Source organism: Ailuropoda melanoleuca, chromosome 16 (assembly GCF_002007445.2).
Source record: "Ailuropoda melanoleuca isolate Jingjing chromosome 16, ASM200744v2, whole genome shotgun sequence".
Taxonomy (NCBI): domain Eukaryota; kingdom Metazoa; phylum Chordata; class Mammalia; order Carnivora; family Ursidae; genus Ailuropoda; species Ailuropoda melanoleuca.
Window position 1 is genome coordinate 13,494,828 of NC_048233.1, and position 24,129 is coordinate 13,518,956.

The following is a 24,129-nucleotide window of genomic DNA, read 5'->3' on the forward strand; positions in this document are numbered from 1 at the left end:
CTTGTTTATTCATCAGAAAAACCCTACCGTAGACTTATTCAAACTATAAATCTGGGAGTATATTGTATGTTTCAGTTTCATCAAATATGTTTCAGTGTAATCCTTCACCTTTATTTTCACACCGTTTGGATTCTTGGTAGAGCACTTGCCCTCATCTGCTTCCCTTGTTGCTGGGCAAGGTTTGTGATGCTGATGTCTGATTGGTTTTAGACCACATCGGCTTTGAGCCAATCAGGCAGTGAATTTCAGTTCTCTCACAGGACGAAGCACTGAAGCAGCTGCTGATTTATTTTTCCTATGGGGAGATTATATAAACTAAGAGTATGGCTGCAGCAAGCTCCCTCTTGGGTATGTTTGAAAAATTACAAGGTTCATCTGTAACTGAAGGAGAAAAAAATGAGGTTTATTTTTAAAACTTGTTTACTAAGAAAATCTGATAGGTAGTGAATTTGAGAGAAACATACTCAGATGACAGATTTCCTGTTTTTTAAATAATTTTATGTTTAAAGGACTGCAGAATGATGTAGTATAGGAAAAATTTCCCTTCAATTTACATGAGTATTGACTGTTGTAATCCACACATTTGCTTTATTGCTTCAGAAGGGGAGAGCTCATAACCTGCTGTGAAAGGCAGTTAAGGAGAAAAGATGTAATAATTGTACTTACAACACTTAATATAGATTGTCAAGAGTCAGGCATTTTAATTTCATTAGATGAATCAAACTAAGTCAGTTCGGTGCAGTAGGCAACAAAATACTTCATAATGCTATCTGTAGTAAACCTTTGGGTCCATAATACTATTAATTTTTGGAATCAGAAATCTATAACAATAGTGATATTGTGGGTATGAAAAGAATCTTATTATTTGGGTTTAAGGTATTGCTGAATTTTTAGTTATAAATGTTTTATAAATGTTAAACATTGTGGATTTAAAAAAATTTTTTAAAAAGAAATTTACATTTGAATTTTGCGGATTCTTACCCATGGGGAGAGAAGTGCATTCTTACTATGTATTGTTCATATTTGACTCATTCTCCAGTTAGGGAATTGATTTATAATTTTGGAAACATTCATGGATTTTTAAAGGAAGATAAATTGAAATAGCATAAAAGGTGTAAATTTTTATTTATTTATTTATGTGATATATTAAGTGTGTATCATATGGTTTTAGATTTTATGCATTTATGTTCTAGATTGCTTATATTAGACAAAGAACCTCACTAATGTATTGCGGATCCAGGTTTTAACTATGTTTCTCTGACCTTATTGTCTGTCTCCTGTTGCTGGGCAGGAACCAGAATGCTGGCTACTGATTGGCTGAGTTGTGAGCAGCTCTTGAGCAGCCACTTAAATTCTTGAGCTTTTTGAGCAGGCAGATTGTAGGCTAAGACATTACAGCTTTTGGTAATACTTCCCTTTGTTGTTTCATAGCTATGATCTCTTTGCTAGAAAAAAGAATTAAAGTTGTAGGTGGAGGGGGGATGAAGCAGAGAAGAAAATAATATTTTCACTTAAAAAAAGAAGAGGTTCATTGGGCTTTCCTTAAAAATAACTTACCCAAAATTTGAAAAAAATTCTAAGCTATAGATACTTATTTGCAGGTAACGTACCCTTCTTGGTTATTTAAATATAAATTCCTATGGTAAAGGTGAAAAACCAAGCTGTAGAAAAAGATTTTATTTGTGATGGTATTGTCTCAGAGTTCTTGAATCTGAATATATAGAATAGGAACCTAAAAACAGTTTTTTGACTATCTTCTTCATGAAAAAATATTTTCTAGAGGAAGTTCACGTTTTACACATTTACTTCTAGATATGGCAGACATTTTCTACTGTAAAATATAAATGCTTTTTCCTGTGAAAATGAATTACAGTCATATGAAAGCTTCATGATTCTAGTGTTGCAACCTAAAAAAGTAGTTTTTCTTTTGTAGAATAGTTTTGTGAATGGCATCTCAGTTCCAGATGACGTATTTAAAATGATCCTTAGAAATGTATTGTTCCGGTAGTACAGCCATGGAGACTTGTTTGCAGGTAACACACCCTTTTCTAATGTGTATCTTTCTTAAATATACTTTCCTTATGCAAAATAGATTTTTAAAAAAGTTACTGCTGATTGGTTTGCACAGATATGGCTGAACTAGTTTGAACTGGTTGTTCATGTTACTTCCTTATGCTTTGTCTGTTTTTCATTATACTTAGAACCCATAAAAATGTGGTAAATGGCTGTAGTGTGCTCCCTTGTGGGTATAGATGGTAGTTATTTTATAATTCTTTGTACAGTACTTTATTATCACTGAATTGAATGGCAATTTAATTGGTAAAACCAGCTTGCTTGGATAATATTTATTTTTATTAAATGTTATTTGGTGGTGGCAATTTAACTTTAGATGTGATGTTTGCATGTTGGATGTTCTAACTTATTTACAAAATACCAGAAGTAAAGAGAAATTTGTCTCAGATTATCTAATTTATGTCTAAAAACATTCTTAATATACGTACACAATTATGATAACATTATTGAATTTTTACTAGGTTCTAAGTCCTTAATGTATAGAATCTCATTTAATCATGACTACAACTTCTGTGGCAGGTACCGATAATGATACTCCCTTTTTAAGATAGCTAAAACTAATGTTAGGAAACTTGTCCAGTGTTATATAGTAAATATATGGGAGAGCTGGAATCCGAATCCATGTTCCTATCTGCTGAATTTGTTCTTTATTGTTTTTTTTTAAAGACTTATTTGTCAGAGAGAGTGCGTACAAGCAGAGGGAAAAGGAGGCAGAGGGAGAAGCAGGCTCCATGTAGAGCAAGGAGCTTGGTGCTGGACTCAATCTTGACCAGGACCCTGGGATCATGACCTGAGCCAAAGGCAGATGCTTAACTGACTGAGCCACCCAGGAGTCCCTGCAGGATTTATGTTCTTAAAGGGGTTACTGAAAATTATGAAAATACACTTTTTTTTTTAAAGGAATGCTTCTTGTTAATGCAGCTGTCAGTAATTGTCAGCTTCCATATAACAGCTGAGAAATGGGGACATTATGAGGTGAGAGTCCAAAAGAATTGCAGCTCAGTATTTAAAAATATTTAAAAGGTAATCATACTCCTTATGCTAAAATTAATTACTTTCTGTCTTTGGAGTCAGCAAGAAAATGTGACTACAAAATTTGCATTGCATCCTCTTTGCAGAAAATTTTTCGGTTAATGTGAGTTTGGAATGAATAGTGGGTGGGAAAAAACCTGAAGGTTAATTGGTGGTAGACTGTAATGAATAATCCTTAAAATAGTGCCTATGATGATTCTGCATTGAAGTTTATGTTCAATTGAAAGAAAATTGTTCTGAATATTTTTATAGAGTTCCATAATTAAAAGGCTAGGAAGACTAAGAAATGTATTATAAGTAATTGGCTTAAAGTGAGCAAATGAATGCAGAATGTACCACAGTCTAGAAGTACTGTAACAAAGTGGTAGGTTTTCAAGCTGTATTGGCCTCTAGCAAATAGACTAGGCCATAGTTTTATGCCTTTCGGCCAAAGAGAACAATGGAACACCAGAATCAGACCTGTAACTGAACACGTTGGATTTATTATTTGTTGCAGTGAGGGAGAATGCTCACCGTGGGGAAACTGAGGCACATCAGTCAGGAAGAGGATTTTAGAAAAAATATAATAATATATTGGGTTTAGTATAGTAGAGATTGAGTTATTTGGGGGAGGGTTTGAGAAAATAGAGCCTTACTCTGGATTAGGTGCTATCAGAAAGTGGGGGCAAATGCTGTGCTTGGTTATTGCAATAAATCTTATCTGTAGGGAGGACAGACTACAGTAAGAGGATAAAACTGTGAATTATTTTTAAAAAAAGTAGCCATCACTCATTTAGTCAGAGAGAGAGGTTTGATATTTCACAGATCGTACAGTGACCTTGTCTAATTTGAATGTTGAGGTGATTTTATGTTCAGGAGAACAACATGGCTTAGCTGTAAGCATCAAGTCAATTTATAACAATGAGGTCTAGTTGTGAGCCTCAGATTAAGTTCCCAGATGTCAGAGGCTGCTTTTCGCCCCCACTCCAGCAAAGCAAATGTATCCAACCATCATTCCTACAGGTAATGGTGATGATGAGTGAAAATCCAGTGTGAAAGCAATATTTTTGCTTCCTGTATATCTTAGTCTAGAAAAGAGTTCTGTTTTATTTCATTGTAGACTGGTGACATTGTTTTCTCCAGGGCGAAGTCCTTGCATCTTTTGCTTGCTTTACCTCACTGGCTAGATGTTAACATAGAAATGGTATTAGGGAACATCCTTGTCTTGGTTCTGATCTTATTTCACCATTAAGTATAATATCTGTAGTTTTCTTTGTAGATAATGTTTATTACATTTGTTTTCTTCTCCTTAGTTTTCTGAGAGTTTTAATTATGAGTCAGTGTTGAATTTTGTCAAATGAATGTTCTGTATGTTGAGATGATCTAGTATTTATTTTCACCCTCTATTCTGTTTATGCAGTGAATTTTGAATTCATTGCTTGAATTTTATATATGCATGTATGTATGTATGTTTTTAAACAGGGAATTCATTGTCTCATAGTTCTAGATGCTAGAAGTCTAAAATCAAGGTGATCCAGGGCCATGAAGGAACTAAGGAAGGGCCTGTTCCAGGCCTCTCTCCTAGCTGTGACTTGTGACAGCCAGTCTCCAGTTTTTACATGGCTCTCTGTGTGCGTATCTGTATCCAGATTTTCCCCTTTTTGGGCAACCCTGTCGGGACCCGTCTCACTCTTGAAAGTTTTTTCTGTATCTTCACTTAATAAACGTCTATTGCTTTACTAAAAAAAAAATTTTTCCCCCCTTTTTATAAGGATACCTAGTCATGGTGGGTTAGGGCCCACCCTAATGATGTTATTCTATCTTGTTTACCTCTGTAAAGACTCTAAATAAGGTCACATTCTGAGTCGTTGGGGCATAGAGTTCTAATATGTTTTTATCAGACGGACACATTGATTTGGCCTGAAATAAAGCCATAATGCTTCATGACTCACTTACAAGCTACATTGCTTGATTTTTTTAAAAATATGAAACCACCCTTGTATTTTTTTAATGAGCTTCACAGTCATAATATATACCTTTTAAAGGAACTTTTAATTAACTGACATGTGAAAGAATAAATGACAATGGGAATTAGAAAGAGCAGCAATGGGGATATAACACATCAAAATATGAGATGCAGCTAAAGCAACCTTCAAAGTGAAGTTTATAGCTTTATGTGTATTGCAGAAGAGGAAAGATAGAAAATTAATGATTAGTGTTTAGCATGATGCAGAACTGCCAGACTTTTCCAGAGCAGCTGCACCATTTTATAATCCCACCAGCATCAGTTGTGTGAGGGTTCCAATTTGTCTGTCTCCTTACCAGTACTCGTTATTCTCTTTGATTATAGCCATCCTGGTGTATATGAAGTGTTACCTCATTGCAGTTTGATTTACATTTCTCTGATGACTAGTAATGTTGAGCATCTTTTCATTTTTAGTGCTTATTGGCATTGGTTTATTGGCAATTTATGTATCTTTTAGAGAAATGTTTATTCAATTACTTTGTCCATTTTTAAAAAAAGATTTATTTATTTTAGAGAGCGAGTCTGTGCTTTCTGAATTAGGGGTGGGTGGGGAGAAGCAGTGGGAAAGGGAGAGGGAGAAAGCAGGCTCTCCATTGAGCACAGACACCCTGCTGAGTGTGGAGTCTTCCATCAGACTCAATCCCATAACCCTGAGATCATGACCTGAGCTGAAATCAAGAGTCAGGCGCTTAACCGATTGAGCCACCCAGGCACCCCAATTGCTTTGTCCATTTATAAATAGGGTTATTTTGTTATTCAGTTGTAATAATATTTTATATTTTTTAGATGCAAGTCTCTTAGATAAATTATTTGCAGATACATGATTCGTAACTGTTTCCTGTTATGTGAATTGTCTTAGCGATTTTTTGATGGTAATCTTTTGTAAATAGGTTTGCAGTACTGTTAATCTTGATATGCCTGATTGCAAATGTAATCATTCCTTATGTGTTTCTTAATTTAACTTTATTTCCTTATCTGTATACTGCTTTTCCATTCCTCTACTGTTTTTGGTCTCTCATAGTTTTATTTTTCTTTATCCATCAACTTTTTTGTTGACACATGCTTATGTGTCTCCTCCAGATTCTGAATTCATTAGCTTACTGGGAATTAAAACTGGAAACTACTCACTTTTTCCTTTTTTTCTATTCTTTCTCTTTTTCTTTCTTTTTTAATGGTATGAATGGCCTTTATTGTTTGCCGTGGGAAGTGGAAGAAGAGGGGACATGACAGTTCCAGCACCAAGGGCGGCTCTAAAGACCTACTCTTGCTGTCCTTTTTTTCCTAATACTTCCTGATTATTGATCCTCTATGGTTTGTACCTGTCATCAATTTTATATTACACAAATCCAGTTAATATGAAAATTAACACATAGCAAGGATTATTAAGCTTTCTATATGTCATTATTTCAAAATTACATGAAGCGCTGCTTGCTTATAAGATCAATTTGCAGTTCATTTATGATTAGGTGGCTTCTGTTTCAATGATTAAACTCTCTCTCTCTTTCTCTTTTTAAAGATTCAAAATGGATAGTATAGAAGAACCTCAGAAAAAAGTCTTTAAGGCTCGAAAAACAATGAGAGTGAGTGATCGTCAGCAACTTGAAGCAGTGTACAAGGTCAAAGAAGAACTGTTGAAAGCTGATGTCAAGCTGTTAAATGGCAACCATGAAAATGGAGATTTGGACCCAACCTCACCTTTGGAAAATATGGATTATATTAATGACAAGGAAGAGGTGAATGGCATTGAAGAGCTTTGTTTTGACCCTGAAAAGAGTAAATCAGAATGGAAAGAAACCTCCTGTACCTTAAATGCTAATATAAAAAACAAGCAGGATGATGATTTAAAGCATGAACCTTTGTCTCCTAATAGTATCACTCCTGAACTAGTCTGTAAACTGACTGCTGAACCAGCTTCTGATGAGCCAGCTTCTGTTGATATGGCTATGGGAGATCCAGCCTCTGGAGATTCAGCCCCTGAAGATCTGGCCTCTGAAGTATTAACCTCTGGTGATCCCGCCTCTGGCGATCCCGCCTCTGGCGATCCCACCTCTGGCGATCCCACCTCTGGTGAAATAGTTTCTGGTGAAACAGTCTCCAGTAAACCATTCCCTGGTGAATTGGTCTCTGGTGCATCAGTCCCTGATGAATCAGTCTCTGGTGAACCAATCTCCGGTGATCCAGCCTCTGGTGATTCAACTTCTGGTGACCTGTCCTCTGGAGCACTGGCCTCTGATGATCCAGCCTTTGGTGATCCGGCTTCTGGTGATCCAGCCTCTGGTGATCCAACCTCCGGTGATCTGGCCTCTGATGAACCCACTTCTGGTGAACTGACTTCTGAATCAGCTTTTGATCCCACCTTTGAACCAAGTTCTGTACCAGTGTGTGAACCTGTTCCTGAAACTGACAGTACAGAGTCTAGTAGCAATAAAGGTGATGATTTTCTTGAAAAAAATGGGGATGATGAGAAGTTAGACCAGATTTTCTCATTTGATGAGAAAAATAAAGCTGATAGCAATATCAATGCTGATGAAGAAACCCTAGAAACAGATGATACAGTTATTTGTTCAGATCTACCTCCTGAAAATGAAAAGAAGGCAAAGGAAGATGCTGTCACAGAACCTGCTCTTGGAGAGGAGGCTATATCTAGCAGTATGGAAATTGACCAAAGTGAAAAGAATGAAGATGAAAATTCTGCAGACCTTGCAGAAACCATTAGTGAAAATGTTATAAAAGATGACAAAAATGAGATTATCTTGGAAAATACAGATTCTATGGAGACAGATGAAATTATTCCTATTTTGGAAAAGCTTGCACCTGCCGAAGATGAACTTACTTGCTTCTCTAAAACTTCTATCCTTCCAATTGATGAGACAAATCCAGATTTGGAAGAGAAGATGGAAGGTTCTTTTGGTTCACCATCTAAACAAGAAAGCAGTGAAAGTTTGCCAAAAGAAGCCTTTTTGGTCCTTTCTGATGAAGAGGATCTTTCTGGTGAAAAAGATGAGTCTGAAGTTATATCACAAAATGAAACATGCTCTCCAGGTTAGCATATTACTTAAGTTTTAAACATTTTGATTAGGTTTAATAAACTGCTTAATAAAGCATTCTTAAAAAGTTCTAAATTTTTTTTAGTTGCTGAGAAAGTTGAGAATGATGGTGACTGGAATGATCTCTAAAGTCATAGGTTCTTAACAGAACTTACATTGTGTGAGCAACATTTTGTGAATTGATAAGAAGGGAATTAAAATAATTGGAAAATATGGCCCTTGTCCTTTAGGGGCTTATAGTCTAGGAATAGAGAGATAAGATGGACCAACATGATACTGTGAGATAACAGTTTCGAGTCAGTACATAATTAATCAAAGTCCTAACAATTGTTCTTGCTATCATTTAGCAACCAAATAACTTAGAATGTAAAAGCCTACTGGTTTAAATTATTTGCGTCAGGTGTAACAAATCACATTTTACAACTGATTTTCCCAGTGAAATATGATTCCTTTAATATTTTTTGTTAGAGAATGATACCATGATTGCTAGAATTCAGAAACCTTGAATACTGATAATCTGTTTGATAAAGATTTCATCCATTTGCTTCCTCAGCCTTCTTGATTCTCCTCCCCTGCATTTTCTGAGTGATCTCTCTGTAACTTAAATCTATTTTGATTGTATTCTTCTCTTTCGTTGGATCCCTATTATTTTTAGATGAATTCCAAACCCTTTATATAAAAGGTATATAAACTTCATAGTTTGTTCAAAAGCCTATCTTTCCATCTCTTTTATTATTCCTGGAAGAAAAGAAAAGAATGAGAAAAATCCTATTTTGCTTTCATGGTCAAACTCAAATATGATTTCTATTCGAAACTTTCTCAACTCTTTTCTGAGTGGCATTAATACCTCTGTGTTCTTATTGAATCACCATTCTCTTAGCCTTAGAACTCTTGAGAGGAGTGACCTTGTAGCATGAAACACAGCATTCGGTTTCTAATTTATTCAAAAGAAATAAGAGACAGGCCTTGGAGACACAGGGATGTTTTTCCCCCCAACATATCGTACCAATTTTTGGAGGCAAAGATTTTTTTCTTATTAAAGGTGACCTCATTTCCAGAGAGCTTTTATTCATTATTAAAGCTATATTGAGAGACAGGTTAGGCTGTTTTGGTTCTGGGGATTTAAAGATAAAATTTAGTACTTGCCCTCAAGATGCAGACAAGAATTCAATTGCAGGACATTAAATACAAGGCTGTGAATATACTAATGATGTTAAATTGGTATTCTGGGAGTGTAGAGAAAGGGTAACTTTATAAAAACATAGATGTATTTAGGAAAGCACTTTCTTTTCACTATCTGTGTAACATAGGGTTTTATTTAAGATCATCCCTCTTAATTGTAGCTCCGCCTGGCTTGCTCAGGCCAAAAATCTTGGAGCCATTTGTATTTTTTCTTTATATCCCTTATCTCACCAGTCTATCAGGAAATCCTGTTGGCTCTGCCTTCAGAGTAGATTTAGAATCCAGTCTTTCTTACCATCCACTATCATCACCCTTGTTCTGAGCCACCATCATCAGGCCAAAGTAATGCTTGGCTTATAGTCAGTGCTCAGTAAATATTTGTGGAGTGAGTGAATAATTGGTAATATAAGAGAAGTATATCATGGAGGACCTTGGTTACAATGACAAAGCATTCTTTTTTTTTAATTTAATTTTATTTTTTTTACTAAAGATTTTATTTATTTATTCATTCGACAGAGATAGAGACAGCCAGCGAGAGAGAGAACACAAGCAGGGGGAGTGGGAGAGGAAGAAGCAGGCTCATAGCGGAAGAGCCTGACGTGGGGCTCGATCCCATAACGCCGGGATCATGCCCTGAGCCAAAGGCAGACGCCCAACCGCTGTGCCACCCTGGCGCCCCGCTGTGCCACCCAGGCGCCCCATAATGACAAAGCATTCTAATAGTACTTGGGAGCCATTGAATGATTTCAAGCAGAGGAGAATGACATAATGAAGTACATTTTGGAAAGATAATAGGTAACCATATTTAAGGTGACCTTAACTCATTCATTCAATAAATATTTATAGAGAAAGTATTATTGGGGTAAGTTTGTAAAAAACCTTTTGGTAGTCATAGCAAATTTCAGGTTATTATTTAATGAGTTTATACACTTTGCCTTTATGTCAAGGTTTTGATATTAGGGACCATCCTTTCCGCTTAATGCTGTTACATGCCATGAGATGACTATTAAGTCACCCATGTTGCATAGTCTGAAAATTCGTTTATTTTTGGTTACATTTATTTATTTATTTGTTTATTTAAAAGATTATTTGAGAGAGGAGTGAGAGAGAGCTAGTGAGCACGAGTGGGGGGAGGAGCAGAGGGAGAGAGGGGAGCAGACTCCTCATTGGGTAGGGAGCTGGCCGCTGGGGCTCGATCCTGGGACTCTGGGATCATGACCTGAGCTGAAGGCAGACCCTTAACCAACTGAGCCACCCAGGCACCCCAATTACTTACTTTTAGACTTTAATTATTGTATGCTATCAGCAGAGTACATGTAGTGATAGATTTAATTTCTTTTTTTTTTTTTTAAAGATTTTATTTATTTATTTGACAGAGACAGCCAGCGAGAGGGGAGTGGGAGAGGAAGAAGCAGGCTCCCAGGAGAAGAGCCTGATGTGGGGCTCGATCCCAGAACACCGGGATCACGCCCTGAGCCAAAGGCAGACGCTTGACGACTGCGCCACCCAGGCGCCCCTAGATTTAATTTCTTAGCTGATAACTAAACTTATTTCCTGCCCTCCCTTCCCCAACCCTCAAGGAAATTTTGTATATAATACATTGAAGTATAGTTTCTTCATTGGTCTTAAAACTGTACTATGGTCTCTTTACATGGGAGCAGAATCTTTTAGAGTAGTCCCCTTTTATCAATGGTTTCACTTACCATGATTTTAGCTTTTGCAGTTTTAGTTACCCCCAGTCAACCATGGTCTTGAAGCAGATTATTCTCCTAACTTATTCTCAGTAGTATTAACTTTCTAGGTCAGTAGTGGCCTAATGCTGGATCACAATGCCTATGTCATTCATCTCACTTCATCTCACCACATACGCATTTTGACATTTCACATCATCATCATCAGAACTGTGAGTATAGTACAATAAGTACTTTGAGAGAGACGGACTATATTTATATAAATTTTATTATAGTATATTGTTTTAAGTATTTTGTTATTAGTTATTGTTATTCATCTCCTGTGCCTAATTTATAAATTAAACTTTATCATAGGTATATCTGTATAGGAAAAATCATACAGGGTTCAGTACTATCCATGGTTTCAGGCACCCACTGGGAGTCTCGGAACATAGCCACTGCAGATAAAGGACTATTGTACATGCCATTTTCATTGCTGTGTACCTTCTGAGATACTACTTTCACCATTTCTTTATTCGTGACTAATTTTTTTTAGATTATTTATTTGAGAGAGAGCAGGAGGAGGAGTGGAGGGGCAGAGGGAGAGTGAGAAGCAGACTTCCCGCTGAGCAGGGAGTCCAACATGGGGCTCAATCCCAGGACCCCGGTATTCTTGACTAATTTCTAATGTTTTCAGAACACAGAATTATAAATTGAAGTACAGAGGACCACTTCTTCCCTCTAGCTACTGACATTTATATGCTGTACTAATGGGAAAACAAACCTCTGTCATTTCAGGTACTTCTTTAGCAAATTTGTTTTAAATATAACAGTTATGATAGCTATGAGCAGCAACAAAAAATGATGAAAGATATAAGAAAGCAAATAAAAAAGCCATTTTAATTTTACAATAGTAAAAGAGAGGCCTAAGAAAGTATTGCAGATATACTGAGTAGGCCTGAAGATACTGTCATATCGTTGCATAGTACTCTATGATAACTGATATTCATTAGATGATTAAAATGATAATCTTTATTACGAAGGCTAAGAAAATAAAGATTTCTGTTTGGGAAAGTTTAAACAGCCGAAGAGGTCCATGTATTAGTTTCTCTTCCATTCACTTTCCATGCCATGTACTCTTTCTCTACCTCCTGTTCGATCTCTTTCCTCTTTCATAGTCATTCTTCAAGTTCTGTTAATAGGCTTGCACTATTTTTTCTCTTCCTATTTATTCTTTAATTTAATTGGATTTTGATTTTAATCTTGCCAGTCCCTCTTCCTCATTGTTTTCAGTCAAGCGACATGTATGCTCATATTGTTAAAACCAGGGATTTAAATCCAGAATTTTGTCTTTATTCTCTCACACTTGGATGCTATCTTTAATAATCCCTCCCTCTTGAGACTCTAGCTTTTGGGCTATGCGTTCTCCATTTTTTTATCCTTCTTGGGCCCTTCTCATTCTGTTTCTTAATGGAAAAATAGGAGGGAGAGCTCTTCTCCACCTGCTTTTTTTGTTTTATAAACGTTACTGTTTCTTTCTTTTTTTTTTTTTTTAAAGATTTTATTTATTTATTCGACAGAGATAGAGACAGCCAGCGAGAGAGGGAACACAAGCAGGGAGTGGGAGAGGAAGAAGCAGGCTCATAGCGGAGGAGCCTGATGTGGGGCTCGATTCCATAACGCCGGGATCGCGCCCTGAGCCGAAGGCAGATGCTTAACCGCTGTGCCACCCAGGTGCCCCTAAACATTACTGTTTCTTAATATTTTTGAGGAGAAAAATATATTTTAGATTAAACCCGATTTTATACTAAATTTTGATGAAGTTTCGTTCCAGATTTTATTTCAAATGAAAAATGTATCCGTGGTTGATGTGTTTTTCCCTACTCGCTCTCTAAGATAAATATAAGTGCTTATGAAGGTAATTGCATAGGAATAGAATTTCATGGGTTTTGTCTATTTTTGCTTTAGGTTAGTAGTGATAGAATTACTGTGGTTTAGTTAATTAAAATTTATTAGTATCTTATTGTCACTGTTTATTGTGTTCAGCTAAAGTTCTTTATTATCTCAGTCCATTTATATTCAATTATTTCTTATTGTATTTGGTTTTCTTTGTGGAACCTCTTATTCCTATACATTGGTAGAAATTGCAGATTTTTCTTTTCAGAGTTGAGGAAAATCAAAGAAGCAGGTTTTGGAAAGGGAAGTACAGGAGGAACATCAGTTTCAAATGATTGTTGTTGCCCAAGTTAGATATGTGTTTTTCAGGGCAGAGGTTTAGACTGTCTAGAAAAATTTAGGAGTACATAGCATATAGACCTTAGATGAAGTTGAGTGACAAGATGAGATCACCTCAGTGAGTATAAATGGAGATGAGAGGAGGTGTAAGAACTGAGCTCTTGACATTCCAGTGTTTAGAGATTGGGAGATGGAGAAGAATCAGCAAAGGAGAACAAGAAAGAGCAGCTCTTATATGTCAACTATAGTTCAATAATAAGAGGAAAAACAGTAAATAAGTATATTAACCAAAAAGAAAAGAAAGAGCAGCTTTTCTGGTAGAAAGAAAACCAGGAGATTCTGTTATCTTAGATGTCAAGTAAAGAGGATGTTGCAAGGAGGGAGTAATCGACCCAATTCAGTTAATGTATCAGATGCTGCTTGTTCAAGTAATATGGGAGACAAATATTTAATAAACTGAAGATCATTTGTGACCTTGACATGGGATGGTGGAATTGAAAACCAACTTGAGATTGGGTTTCAGAGATAATGGGAGGAGAATTGGGAATAATAAAATACAACTTTCTCCCCAAGTTTTGCTTTAAAAGGGAGCACAAAAATTCACTGTAGAAGATATTTTTTGGAAGTTTGTATTAAATAAAATTTTTTTAAAAATTTCTGGAAATGTTTTGTTATCAATAATGCCACATTTTTCTGATAAGCCTTGTGAGGTTGAGAAGTTTTATATATATATATATTTTTTTTAAAGATTTTATTTTTTTATTTGACAGAGATAGAGACAGCCAGAGAGAGAAGGAACACATGCAGGGGGAGTGGGAGAGGAAGAAGCAGGCTCATAGAGGAGGAGCCTGATGTGGGACTCGATCCCATAACGCCGGGATCACGCCCTGAGCTGAAGGCAGACGCTTAACCGCTGTGCCACCCAGGCGCCCTGAGAAGTTTTATATGTTTATTGGCCATTTGTATTTCCTTATCTATAAATTGCCTGTTCACCTCCTTTGCTCATTTTGCTAATGGATATATTATCTTTAATTAATCTGTAGGAATTTTTTGTTTTGTTTTAAATATTTTCATAGAGCCAGTAATTTCAGACAGGGGATTGGCAAGCTATAACCTATAGGTTCTGTTTTTGTCAAAGTTTTTTTGGAATAGAGCCACATCTATTTGTTTATGTATTAGATATTGTTTATTACTGATTCCCAGTTGCAGTGATGTCAGGGGGAAAATATTAGTGATTTGTTTTCTCTCCCAATTAATGATTAAGTTAGTTGAGGAGATAATAGATGGACTAAAGATCTTTTCTGATACCTGTGGGGTTTTATTTATTGTAACTGCAATTATATAGACATTTTTAGCAATTTTTTTTTTGGTAGCACTCTTTGCTATATTTTATATGCCTTGTGAAAATTACTTAAACCTTTTTTGAACACTGGACTTTCCTCATCTATGTGATGGCAGAAATAATGTTTATAGTGTAGGATTATGCTAAGGATATAAAGTAACGTTAGGTCATGCACTTAACTCAGTTGTTGGCACTGTTATCAGTTAACTCTTAAGTTAAGCTTTTGTTATCTTTATGACAGTTTTTACATTTCTATTTTATGAACTAACTCATAACCATTAAAGTAACTTAATGATTTAATCTGGTTAAAATGTTAGATGTTTTGGTTTAGCAGTACTTTGTAATTTTTTTTTTTTGTAATTGTCACAACCACTACAGTTTTTTAGTTTTTTTTTTTTTTTAAAGATTTTATTTATTTATTTGTCAGAGAAAGAGAGGGCACAAGCGGGAGGAGCAATAGGTAGAGGGAGAAGCAGGCTCCCCACTGAGCAAGGAGCCGGATGTGGGACTCGATCCCAGGACCCTGGGATCATGACCTGAGCTGTAGCCAGATGCTTAACTGACTGAGCCACCCAGACGCCCCAGTATTTTAGTTTTAATAATTGAATGTAATAAAATCCAAATGCTTTACCATAGGTTTTAATCTACTGTTGACAATAAATTACTAAGTAAGATTCTTTGTTTTCAAATTTATACTATTAATTTTTTTCCATGTTTAAGAGCTTTTTATGAATTTGTAGGACCATTTGAAAGTGGACTTGATCATTCATTTCTACCAGTCCATGCTCTGTTCCCTTTTTATTCCTAAAATTTCACATTTTGAGACTGGTTTTATAAAACTTTATTCACTGGATTGTTAACACCAAAATTGTAAATTACGATGAACTGCAATAAATTCTGATGGAAGTAAGATTTCCTTTTCTGTTTTCGTTACAGCAGAAGTAGAAACTAATGAAAAGGATAGCAAACCTGCGGAAGAAGAGCAAGTAATAAATGAAGATGAAAGACCTTCTGAGAAAAGTAAGCATGTACAAAAAACCTGAACTAGTTTAGAAAAATAGTTATTCATTGTTTATTCTTTTACGGCTGTGGTATATATTTCCTTTCCTGAGATGATTTTAAAATTTTGCAGTTTAAGTAAAACACAGTTAAATCATTTTGTTGAAGCTAACCTAAGGATTTTTGAAAGTATTATTTCATATACTTCAGTATTTTATTTTGTTTATTTATACTTTTCAGTGTTTAATAAGAAAGATTTATGCTCAATATTTAATAGGATACTATCTGCATGTCCTGAGATAAATTGTTTTAGATTTATGTTTAGAGCGTGGGGCTATAAGAATTTTGTCGGGAGTGATAAAAGTTAATGAAAATATGTGTCTGTCTCCTTAAGGTTTCTAAGCTTCATGGGAAAGGGGACTTGATGGGACTGGGTGTCATTAGGTTTGTAAGATTATTATTGGACTAGAAGTCAGGAAACGTAGGTTCTGTATCTCTCCTTGTCATTCTGGTTTCCATATATGACTATATAAGTAATGATTATAAGAGAGCTCGTGGAGTAGACCTGGATTTTAAAAGTAGGCACATAGATGTATGGGTATAGAGAAAAGCGAAGAGGGATACTTACGGTCACATAAGGACATTTCCCTTTAATAAGTGGAGATTTTAGTATTTTTACGTTTTATATATTGAAAAAGAAACCAGATAAAATTTGCTTATGAGCTCATGAATGTTACCAGTATTTGAAATACAAATTTTCTAAGTGAAGATTTCCAAATATCTACCACATTTACTTTCATAATGACATAAAACTTATTATTTTTATTTATTTGAAATTCATTTGGCTATGTTAAGAATAACTAGCCTTGGGTGCTTGGGTGGCTCGGTCAGTTAAGGGTCCGACTTGTGATTTTGGCTCCAGTCATAATTTGAGGATCATAATCTGAGGGTCGTGGGTTTGAACCCTGTGTCGGGCTCTGTGCTCAGTGGGGAGTTGGCAAGAGATTCTCTTCTCTCCCTCTGCCCCTCCCCTTGTGCACATGCACAGGTTATTTTCCCTCTCTCTCAATAAATAAATCTTAAAAAAAAGAATAATTAGTTTTATGTTATTTTCCTAAGACTAATGATTTTTTCTAAATTCTGAGAAAAAATGTATTGAAGAGGAAGAACTAAATAAAGCTATGTACAGTTGTTAGATATCTGTGACATGAGAATGAATATTGTATTTTGTCAGAGGATTCATGTGCACTATAAAATTTAGCAAAGGGAATGAATATGAGATGATTTCTTCTCATCTCATATTCATATTTTAGGTGATTCTCATCTTAACATTATTTCAAGGAAAGAATGTTTTATGCTCACATTATACATTGCTTAGCCATGAGGGAGTTCTTGTTTAGCATATTGAAAATCATTTCAAGTTTGAAGTTAAAAAGCTAACTATCCATTTTTCTAATCTCAAAAACAATTCATAAAATAACTGATTGAGAAAGATATTGTGATATCTAGGAATAATATTTTGCTGAGAATGGAAAAGAGGCATACTAAGATCTGTAATAAAAACCTGACTGATCATTATGCTTTTTGTCTTCAGGTGAATTTTCCAGAAGAAAACGTTCTAAATCAGAGGACATGGACAATGTACAGTCCAAACGTCGTCGATATATGGAAGAAGAATATGAAGCAGAATTTCAAGTGAAGATTACAGCCAAAGGAGATATTAACCAGAAACTACAAAAGGTGTTATAGATTATAAGTTAAAAACCATATTAAGTAAAAAATATGACCGTTTTTATTCTTCTAGGTTTTTGAAATTATTCTATATTTTACTGACATATTTAGGTTTTTCATAGAGAGAACTTGAAGAAAGTGGTTGAGCTTATTATTCTTAATAATTTAATTTTTAAAACTTTCCAATTCTTTTTAAAAGAGTTTTCAGATTTTCTTTTTCTTTTTTTTAAGATTTTATTTATTTATTTGACAGAGAAAGACAGACAGCGAGAGAGGGAACACAAGCAGGCAAGTGGGAGAGGAAGAAGCAGGTTCCCAGTGGAGCAGGGAGCCCGATGCGGGGCTCCATCCCAGGACTTTGGGATTACGCCCTGAGCCGAAGGCAGACACTTAACAACTGAGCCACCCAGGCGCCCCAATTTTATTTTTTCTTTTATATTGATGTTTATTCTATGGAAATATTAGAGTCTTATATTTTAACTTTTAATCTTTATTAAAGCTGGTTTCATGGTTATAAGTTCCTACGTTGTAAATCTTTGTTATGTTCTTTAGGCCTACTATTAAAAATAGTAGGGACAGGACTTACGACTAGGGAAAGGGAGTATTTTTAAAATACAGACTTTGGGGGCGCCTGGGTGGCACAGCAGTTAAGCGTCTGCCTTCGGCTCAGGGTGTGATCCCGGCGTTATGGGATCGAGCCCCCACATCAGGCTCCTCCGCTGTGAGCCTGCTTCTTCCTCTCCCACTCCCCCTGCTTGTGTTCCCTCTCTCACTGGCTGTCTCTATCTCTGTCAAATAAATAAATAAAATCTTAAAAAAAAAATAAAATAAAATACAGACTTTGGAAACATCTGCCTATATTTATTAAACTCGAGTTAGAAATACTGAAAATGTGTAGTATTTAATATATTTTTCAAAATGTGCTAACAGATATGTATGAAAGATGCCTTTTTAAGAGGAATATGAAAGTCGAGTGAAATTAATTTTTTAAGGTCTTATAGATTTAATAATGAATTTATAAATAATCTAGATTTTAGATCAGTGTCCTTCTTCCTCTAAGATACAGTATAACTACTCGCTTTAGAAAAAGGCAGTTAGTTAGGCAATAAAAAAAGTGCCATTTTCCCCCAGCCTTTTAAATTTGTCATATGGAGGTAGTAATGTTTATTTAGTCCTTTTTTTTTTTTTTTTTAAAGATTTTATTTATTTATTCGACAGAGATAGAGACAGCCAGCGAGAGAGGGAACACAAGCAGGGGGAATGGGAGAGGAAGAAGCAGGCTCATAGCAGAAGAGCCTGATGTGGGGCTCGATCCCATAACGCCGGGATCACGCCCTGAGCTGAAGGCAGACGCTTAACCGCTGTGCCACCCAGGCGCCCCATACTTAGTCCTTTTTGTAGAGCTGTTTGAAGTATGAAGATAGGTATGTGGGTTTTGAAACTTCTCTGTGTACTGAGAATGTATTCCTCTGGAACAGTGTTACACAAGTATGGACTGTGGACATTTATCATGTATTCTGTTTGTTATGGATCTATCATAAGATTAATAATGTAAATTATAAGTAGGAATTTAGAAATATTTTATAGAAATTTCATAGTGGGGTGATATTCTTAGTATCTCACAAAAATACCATGTGTAGCAGATTAGAAATTTTATTTTATTTTATTTTTTAAAAGATTTTATTGATTCATTTGAGAGAGAGAGAGAGAGAGAGAGGCAGCCAGCGAGAGAGGAAACACAAGCAGGGGGAGTGGAGAGGAGGAAGCAGCTTCCCAGCGGAGGAGCCTGATGCGGGGCTCGATCGCAGAACGCTGGGATCACGCCCTGAGCCAAAGGCAGACGCTTAATGACTGCGCCACTCAGGCGCCCCGAGATTAGAAATTTAAAAACTGGCCCTTTAACTGATTTCCTTGGAACCACAGTAGAAGTTATGAGAAATAAATATGAAAACTTCAGTATAAAATCATTTACAAAATTTCACTCTCTGGAAATTTTTTGTTTTTAGTATAATTCTATCATAGTAGATATATATGTAGAAGTAGAGGCTTTCAGCAGATACCGTGTTATGAATGCCAGCATGTTTTCTCATTAAACTAATCAATACATTAGTACTATCTTATTAGTCCTTAAGAATATTTACTCCTTGCTGAAATGCCTTCTTTGACTTAACAAAGAAATATATATCTCTTTAGGTTGTACAGTGGTTGCTGGAAGAAAAATTGTGTGCACTACAGTGTGCTGTATTTGATAAGACTTTGGCAGAATTGAAAACACGAGTCGAAAAGATTGAATGTAACAAGAGGCATAAAACAGTTATTACTGAACTACAGGTTTGTATACTGACTGGAATTGTATACCTATGTGTCATTATTTTTATTACTTATTTTGGGGGATGCATTTTCAAAGTTGATAGTAAACTACATTTAACCTCTAAATATTAGAAGTAAAAGGAATGACCATTAGTTTGCTAGGGCTGTCATAAAAAAAATACCATAAACTGGTAGCTTAAACAACAGAGAAGTACTGTCTCATAGTTCTGGAGGCTAAAAACCTAAGACCAAGGTGTTGGAAGGATTGGTTCTATTTGAAGACTATAGAAAAGAATCTTTTCCATGTGTCTTCTTTAGCTTCTGATGGTTTACTGACAGCCTTGGACATTCCGTGCCTTGTGGAAGCATCAGTGACTTTGTCTTCATATTGCACTATACTTGTGTGTGTGTGTGTGTGTGTGTGTGTGTGTGTGTGTTCCCAAATTTCCCCTTTTTATAAGGATACCAGTTGTATTGCATTGGGGCCCACCCTACTCCAGTATAACCTCGTCTTAACTAATTACCTTTGTAAAGACCCTCTTTCCTGTGAATCACATTCTGAGAATACTTGGAGTTCAGACTTCAATATATGAGCTTTTCATATAGTTCAACCCATAATAGAGCCTTAGTCACTGAGAAAGGCTGGTATTATCTAGCATATCATAAGTACCAAATAATATTTATTATAAGTGATTCTTTTTATATTAACCCACTTCCTGCCATGGATCTTATGATATAAAGATATTTATATTTGTTAATAATTACTACTTTTCATTTTTTATTAAATATAACTGTACATATATATATACATATAGTGCCAGAGCTTCTAAATGACTGAAATGAACACATGATAATATGTGTTATCATTTTATTCCAAGACTAAGAAACTGGAAATTTTTATCATAAGTAAATGCATGGTTTCTGTAAGGCTATCTGAAATAAGAGCGTAGTCTACAGATGCTGAGTTTGCAAACCACTTACAGACTCTTAATTTTCAAAAGAGGGGAAAGTGGTCCATGAAAATAAAGTCACTGTTTTCTAGTTATAAAGCAAATTGCAACCAAATGTGACTAGAATTTATATATTATATTTCTTAGCCTAAAAGTTATTTTCTTGGTTTCATATTGTTAATTTTGTTTGAAGTGAGACTTCTTAAATAATAAGATATTTGTAGTAATTTTGTAATGTACAATTTAGGACATTACTAGTCCTCTTTCTTACCTTTAGCATGTCTTTCTAATGGTGATAGTGTTGTTTAATTATTAAACTTATTTTACTAATACTGTTGAGAATTCTGAATTAGAATTTTAAAATGTTGGAGGATTTAAAAAGAGTGATTTCATTAATTGTTTCTCATTTTGTGTTTTTAAAATCTGAGACTTTGACATCCATATTCTCATGTAATATGCAAGTCCAGATCTCTTTAACACTTAATAAACTTTTCACTTTGATATTTCTTGGTAGCCTTAGAATCTGAATCCTTTAAATACCAAACCAGTCTCTTCTCCACAAATAAATTGCCTATGCCATTTTTCCTCTTACTTGTAATTCTTCAATTCTTAGAAAAATCTTCAAGCAATAGCTTCCCATTTTTCTTCTCATATTGATAGTTTTTGAGTTCTTGGAAATTGATTTATCTCAGTCATCTCACATACACAGTGGGTTGCCAAATTATAACTTTTATTTCTTATAAAAGTCTGTCTTTTGTTTCTTCTCACTTTTCACAAGGCACAGGTCCACTTACATGTGGATTTTTTTCAGTAAATATAGGTACAGTACTGTAAATATATTTTCTTTTTCCAGTTCCTTGATTATAGCAGTAGCCTTTTACATGATTATTCTGGTTCTACTTTTTAAGTTCTTACTGGTCCTTCCCAACCATTGATCGTACTCATCTTTCTAAAATACTGTTTGTTTCATTCTCCCTGATATAGTCCGGATTCCTCAACAAAGTGCCATTATTCATTTTTTTATTTTTAATTTCTGGATCTCCTAGTTTTTGATCCCCATTTCCTAATACCTACCAGTTGCTACACTGTCCTACAGAGTATCAATGTTCATAGTTATTTTTATTTTAGGCTTTCAACTTCATACTGTTTATCCCTTTCAGTTACCTATAACAATCTACCCTTACCACGCTATTTATAAAGTTTTACTAAACTCAATTTAGTCCCTGTCTATTTCTGTGTTGTTCTGTTATTTAGTATTTTATGGAAGTAAAATTCAGATAACAAAATAACTATTTTGGTGTACAATTCAGTGGCATTTAGTTCATTCACATTGTGTGACTGTCATCTTTTTCTAGTTAGAAAACATTTTCATCAACCCAAAAGAAAACCTGTGTCCATTAAATAGAATCTTTTTCTAGTTAGAAAACATTTTCATCAACCCAAAAGAAAACCTGTGTCCATTAAATAGTCACTTTCCCTTTCCCCTTGTCCTTGGCAACCACTAATCTGCTTTCTGTCTCTATTGATTTACCTACTCTGCATATTTCTTTTTCTTTTTTTAAAGATTTTATTTATTTATTTGACAGAGATAGAGACAGCCAGCGAGAGAGGAAACACAAGCAGGGTAGTGGGAGAGGAAGAAGCAGGCTCATAGCGGAGGAGCCTGATGTGGGGCTCAATCCCATAACGCCAGGATCACGCCCTGAGCCGAAGGCAGATGCTTAACCGCTGTGCCACCCAGGCGCCCCTACTCTGCATATTTCTTATGAACAGAATCCTACAATATGTAACTTTTTGTGTCTGGCTTCTTTTTCTTGGCATAACATTTTCAAGGTTCATACACAATGTAGCATGTATCAGTGCTGCATTCCTTTTTATGGCTAAGTAATATTTAATTATATTTGTAGGCATTTGAAAGTATTTGTATACTATTGAAAATAAGTAGGTATTCAACATGTTAAGTGTAATTTCCAGAGTGATCACTAAGGAAAAAACTAAAATATGTATAGCTATATAATATATAATATAATGGGTATGTGTTATATAAATGGTTGACCTTTGAATAATGCAGGGGTTGGGGTGCCGACCCCCTCCCCTGGTGTAGTTGGAAATACATTTTAACTTTTTTTTTTTTTTTAATTTTAAGAGAGGTGGGGGAGGTGCAGTGGGAGAGAGGGAGAGAGACTCTTAAGCTGGCTCATGCCCAGTGCGGACCCTGTTGCGGGGCTCTATCTCACAACCCAGAGAACATGACCTGGGCCAAAATCAAGAGTTGGGTGTTTAGCCTACTGAGACACCCAGGTGCCCCGCAGCTGAATTTTTTATTTCAATTATTATACTTTCTGCTCTAGAATTTCTGTATTTTTCTTTACACGATTTCTATCTCTTTGATGCTCTGTGTGGTGAGACATTGTTTTCCTGTTTCTTGTATGTATGTGTTTTTTTTTTTTTTTTTAAGTTCTTTGCTCATTGTTTCTTTTAGCTCTTGGAACAGATTTTTAATCCATTCATTTAAAGTCTTTGTCTAGTAAGTCCAATACCTGAGCTATCTTTCTTTTCATTATTTTCTGTGAATGGCCCATACTTTATTTCTTGTTTCTTTGTATGCCTCCTAATTTTTTTTTGTTGAAATTTGAGTATTTTGAATATTATAATGTGGCAGTTCAGGCAATCACAATTTTTCCCCGCTACCCAGAGTTTGTTGATGCTTCTTGTTGTGGTTTGTTGGTTTGATGACTTCTAAACTATTTTTGTGGAAAGTATAGATTCTTTGTTGTGTGTGGCCATTGAAGTGTGTGTTTTATTAGCTTACTGGTCAGGTGATGTTCTGACAGCTAACCTTAAATGCTTGGAGCATAAAAAAGAAAAAAGGAAGAAGGAAAAAAATTCTCTCCCAGTCTTTGCAGATTAGCTCTGTTGGGGCACTCCTTCAGTGCTTATTAACCAGGCCATTTACAACTTGCCCTATACAACTTGCCTTATCCTTCACTTCCTGCTTGCATAAGTGAAAGCTTAGGGTCTTTTCAGGCATTTCTTGCTTTTTTGTCCTGGGCATTTGCATAGTCTTCTCAATTCAAGAGCTTTTAGAGTCCCTTTTATGCCATATGCCACCTTTCCCAACCTTTTCTTACCCAGGCTTTTCTATTTATTGCTTGTCCCAATTGCTGTCCTTTGCCCCAGGCTGCTGTGCCAATACCTGTGCCTTCAAATCTTTTTAGGAAAAGCTGTCTAGATGCTACCCCAGCCTTGGGAATTACTCCAATTGGGTGAAACAAAGGCTGGCCTGTGTGCTGGTCCTTAAGGGAGTTGCCAGTGAAGATAAGGTCCATATGGTTCCTGTGGCACTAGAAGCCTGTACCAGGCATTCTAACTGTCATCTTTTCTTTTTTTTTTAATGATTTTTTAAATTATATTATGTTAGTCACCATACAGTACATCCCCGGATTCCGATGCAAAGTTCGATGCTTCATTAGTTGCGTATAACACCCAGTGCACCATGCAATACGTGCCCTCCTTACTACCCATCACCAGTCTATCCCATTCCCCCACCCCC

The 24,129-nt window shown here is 35.6% G+C and overlaps 1 protein-coding gene across 4 annotated transcripts in view; it reads left to right on the top strand.

The window, feature by feature from the left end:
- Positions 1 to 24,129, top strand: part of ATF7IP (activating transcription factor 7 interacting protein) — a 121,191-nt gene that overhangs the window by 46,932 nt on the left and 50,130 nt on the right. For 2 of the 4 annotated variants that reach the window (XM_002917971.4, XM_034646030.1), the window contains exons 2-5: positions 6,627 to 8,152; positions 15,523 to 15,606; positions 17,180 to 17,325; positions 19,510 to 19,647. In XM_002917971.4, the coding sequence (XP_002918017.1) occupies positions 6,634 to 8,152; positions 15,523 to 15,606; positions 17,180 to 17,325; positions 19,510 to 19,647 (1,887 nt within the window). In that variant the 5' untranslated portion in view covers positions 6,627 to 6,633. Of the gene's footprint in view, positions 1 to 1,933; positions 2,034 to 6,626; positions 8,153 to 15,522; positions 15,607 to 17,179; positions 17,326 to 19,509; positions 19,648 to 24,129 lie in introns of all 4 variants that reach the window. The other 2 variants (XM_019798301.2, XM_019798300.2) reach the window with 2 other exon arrangements.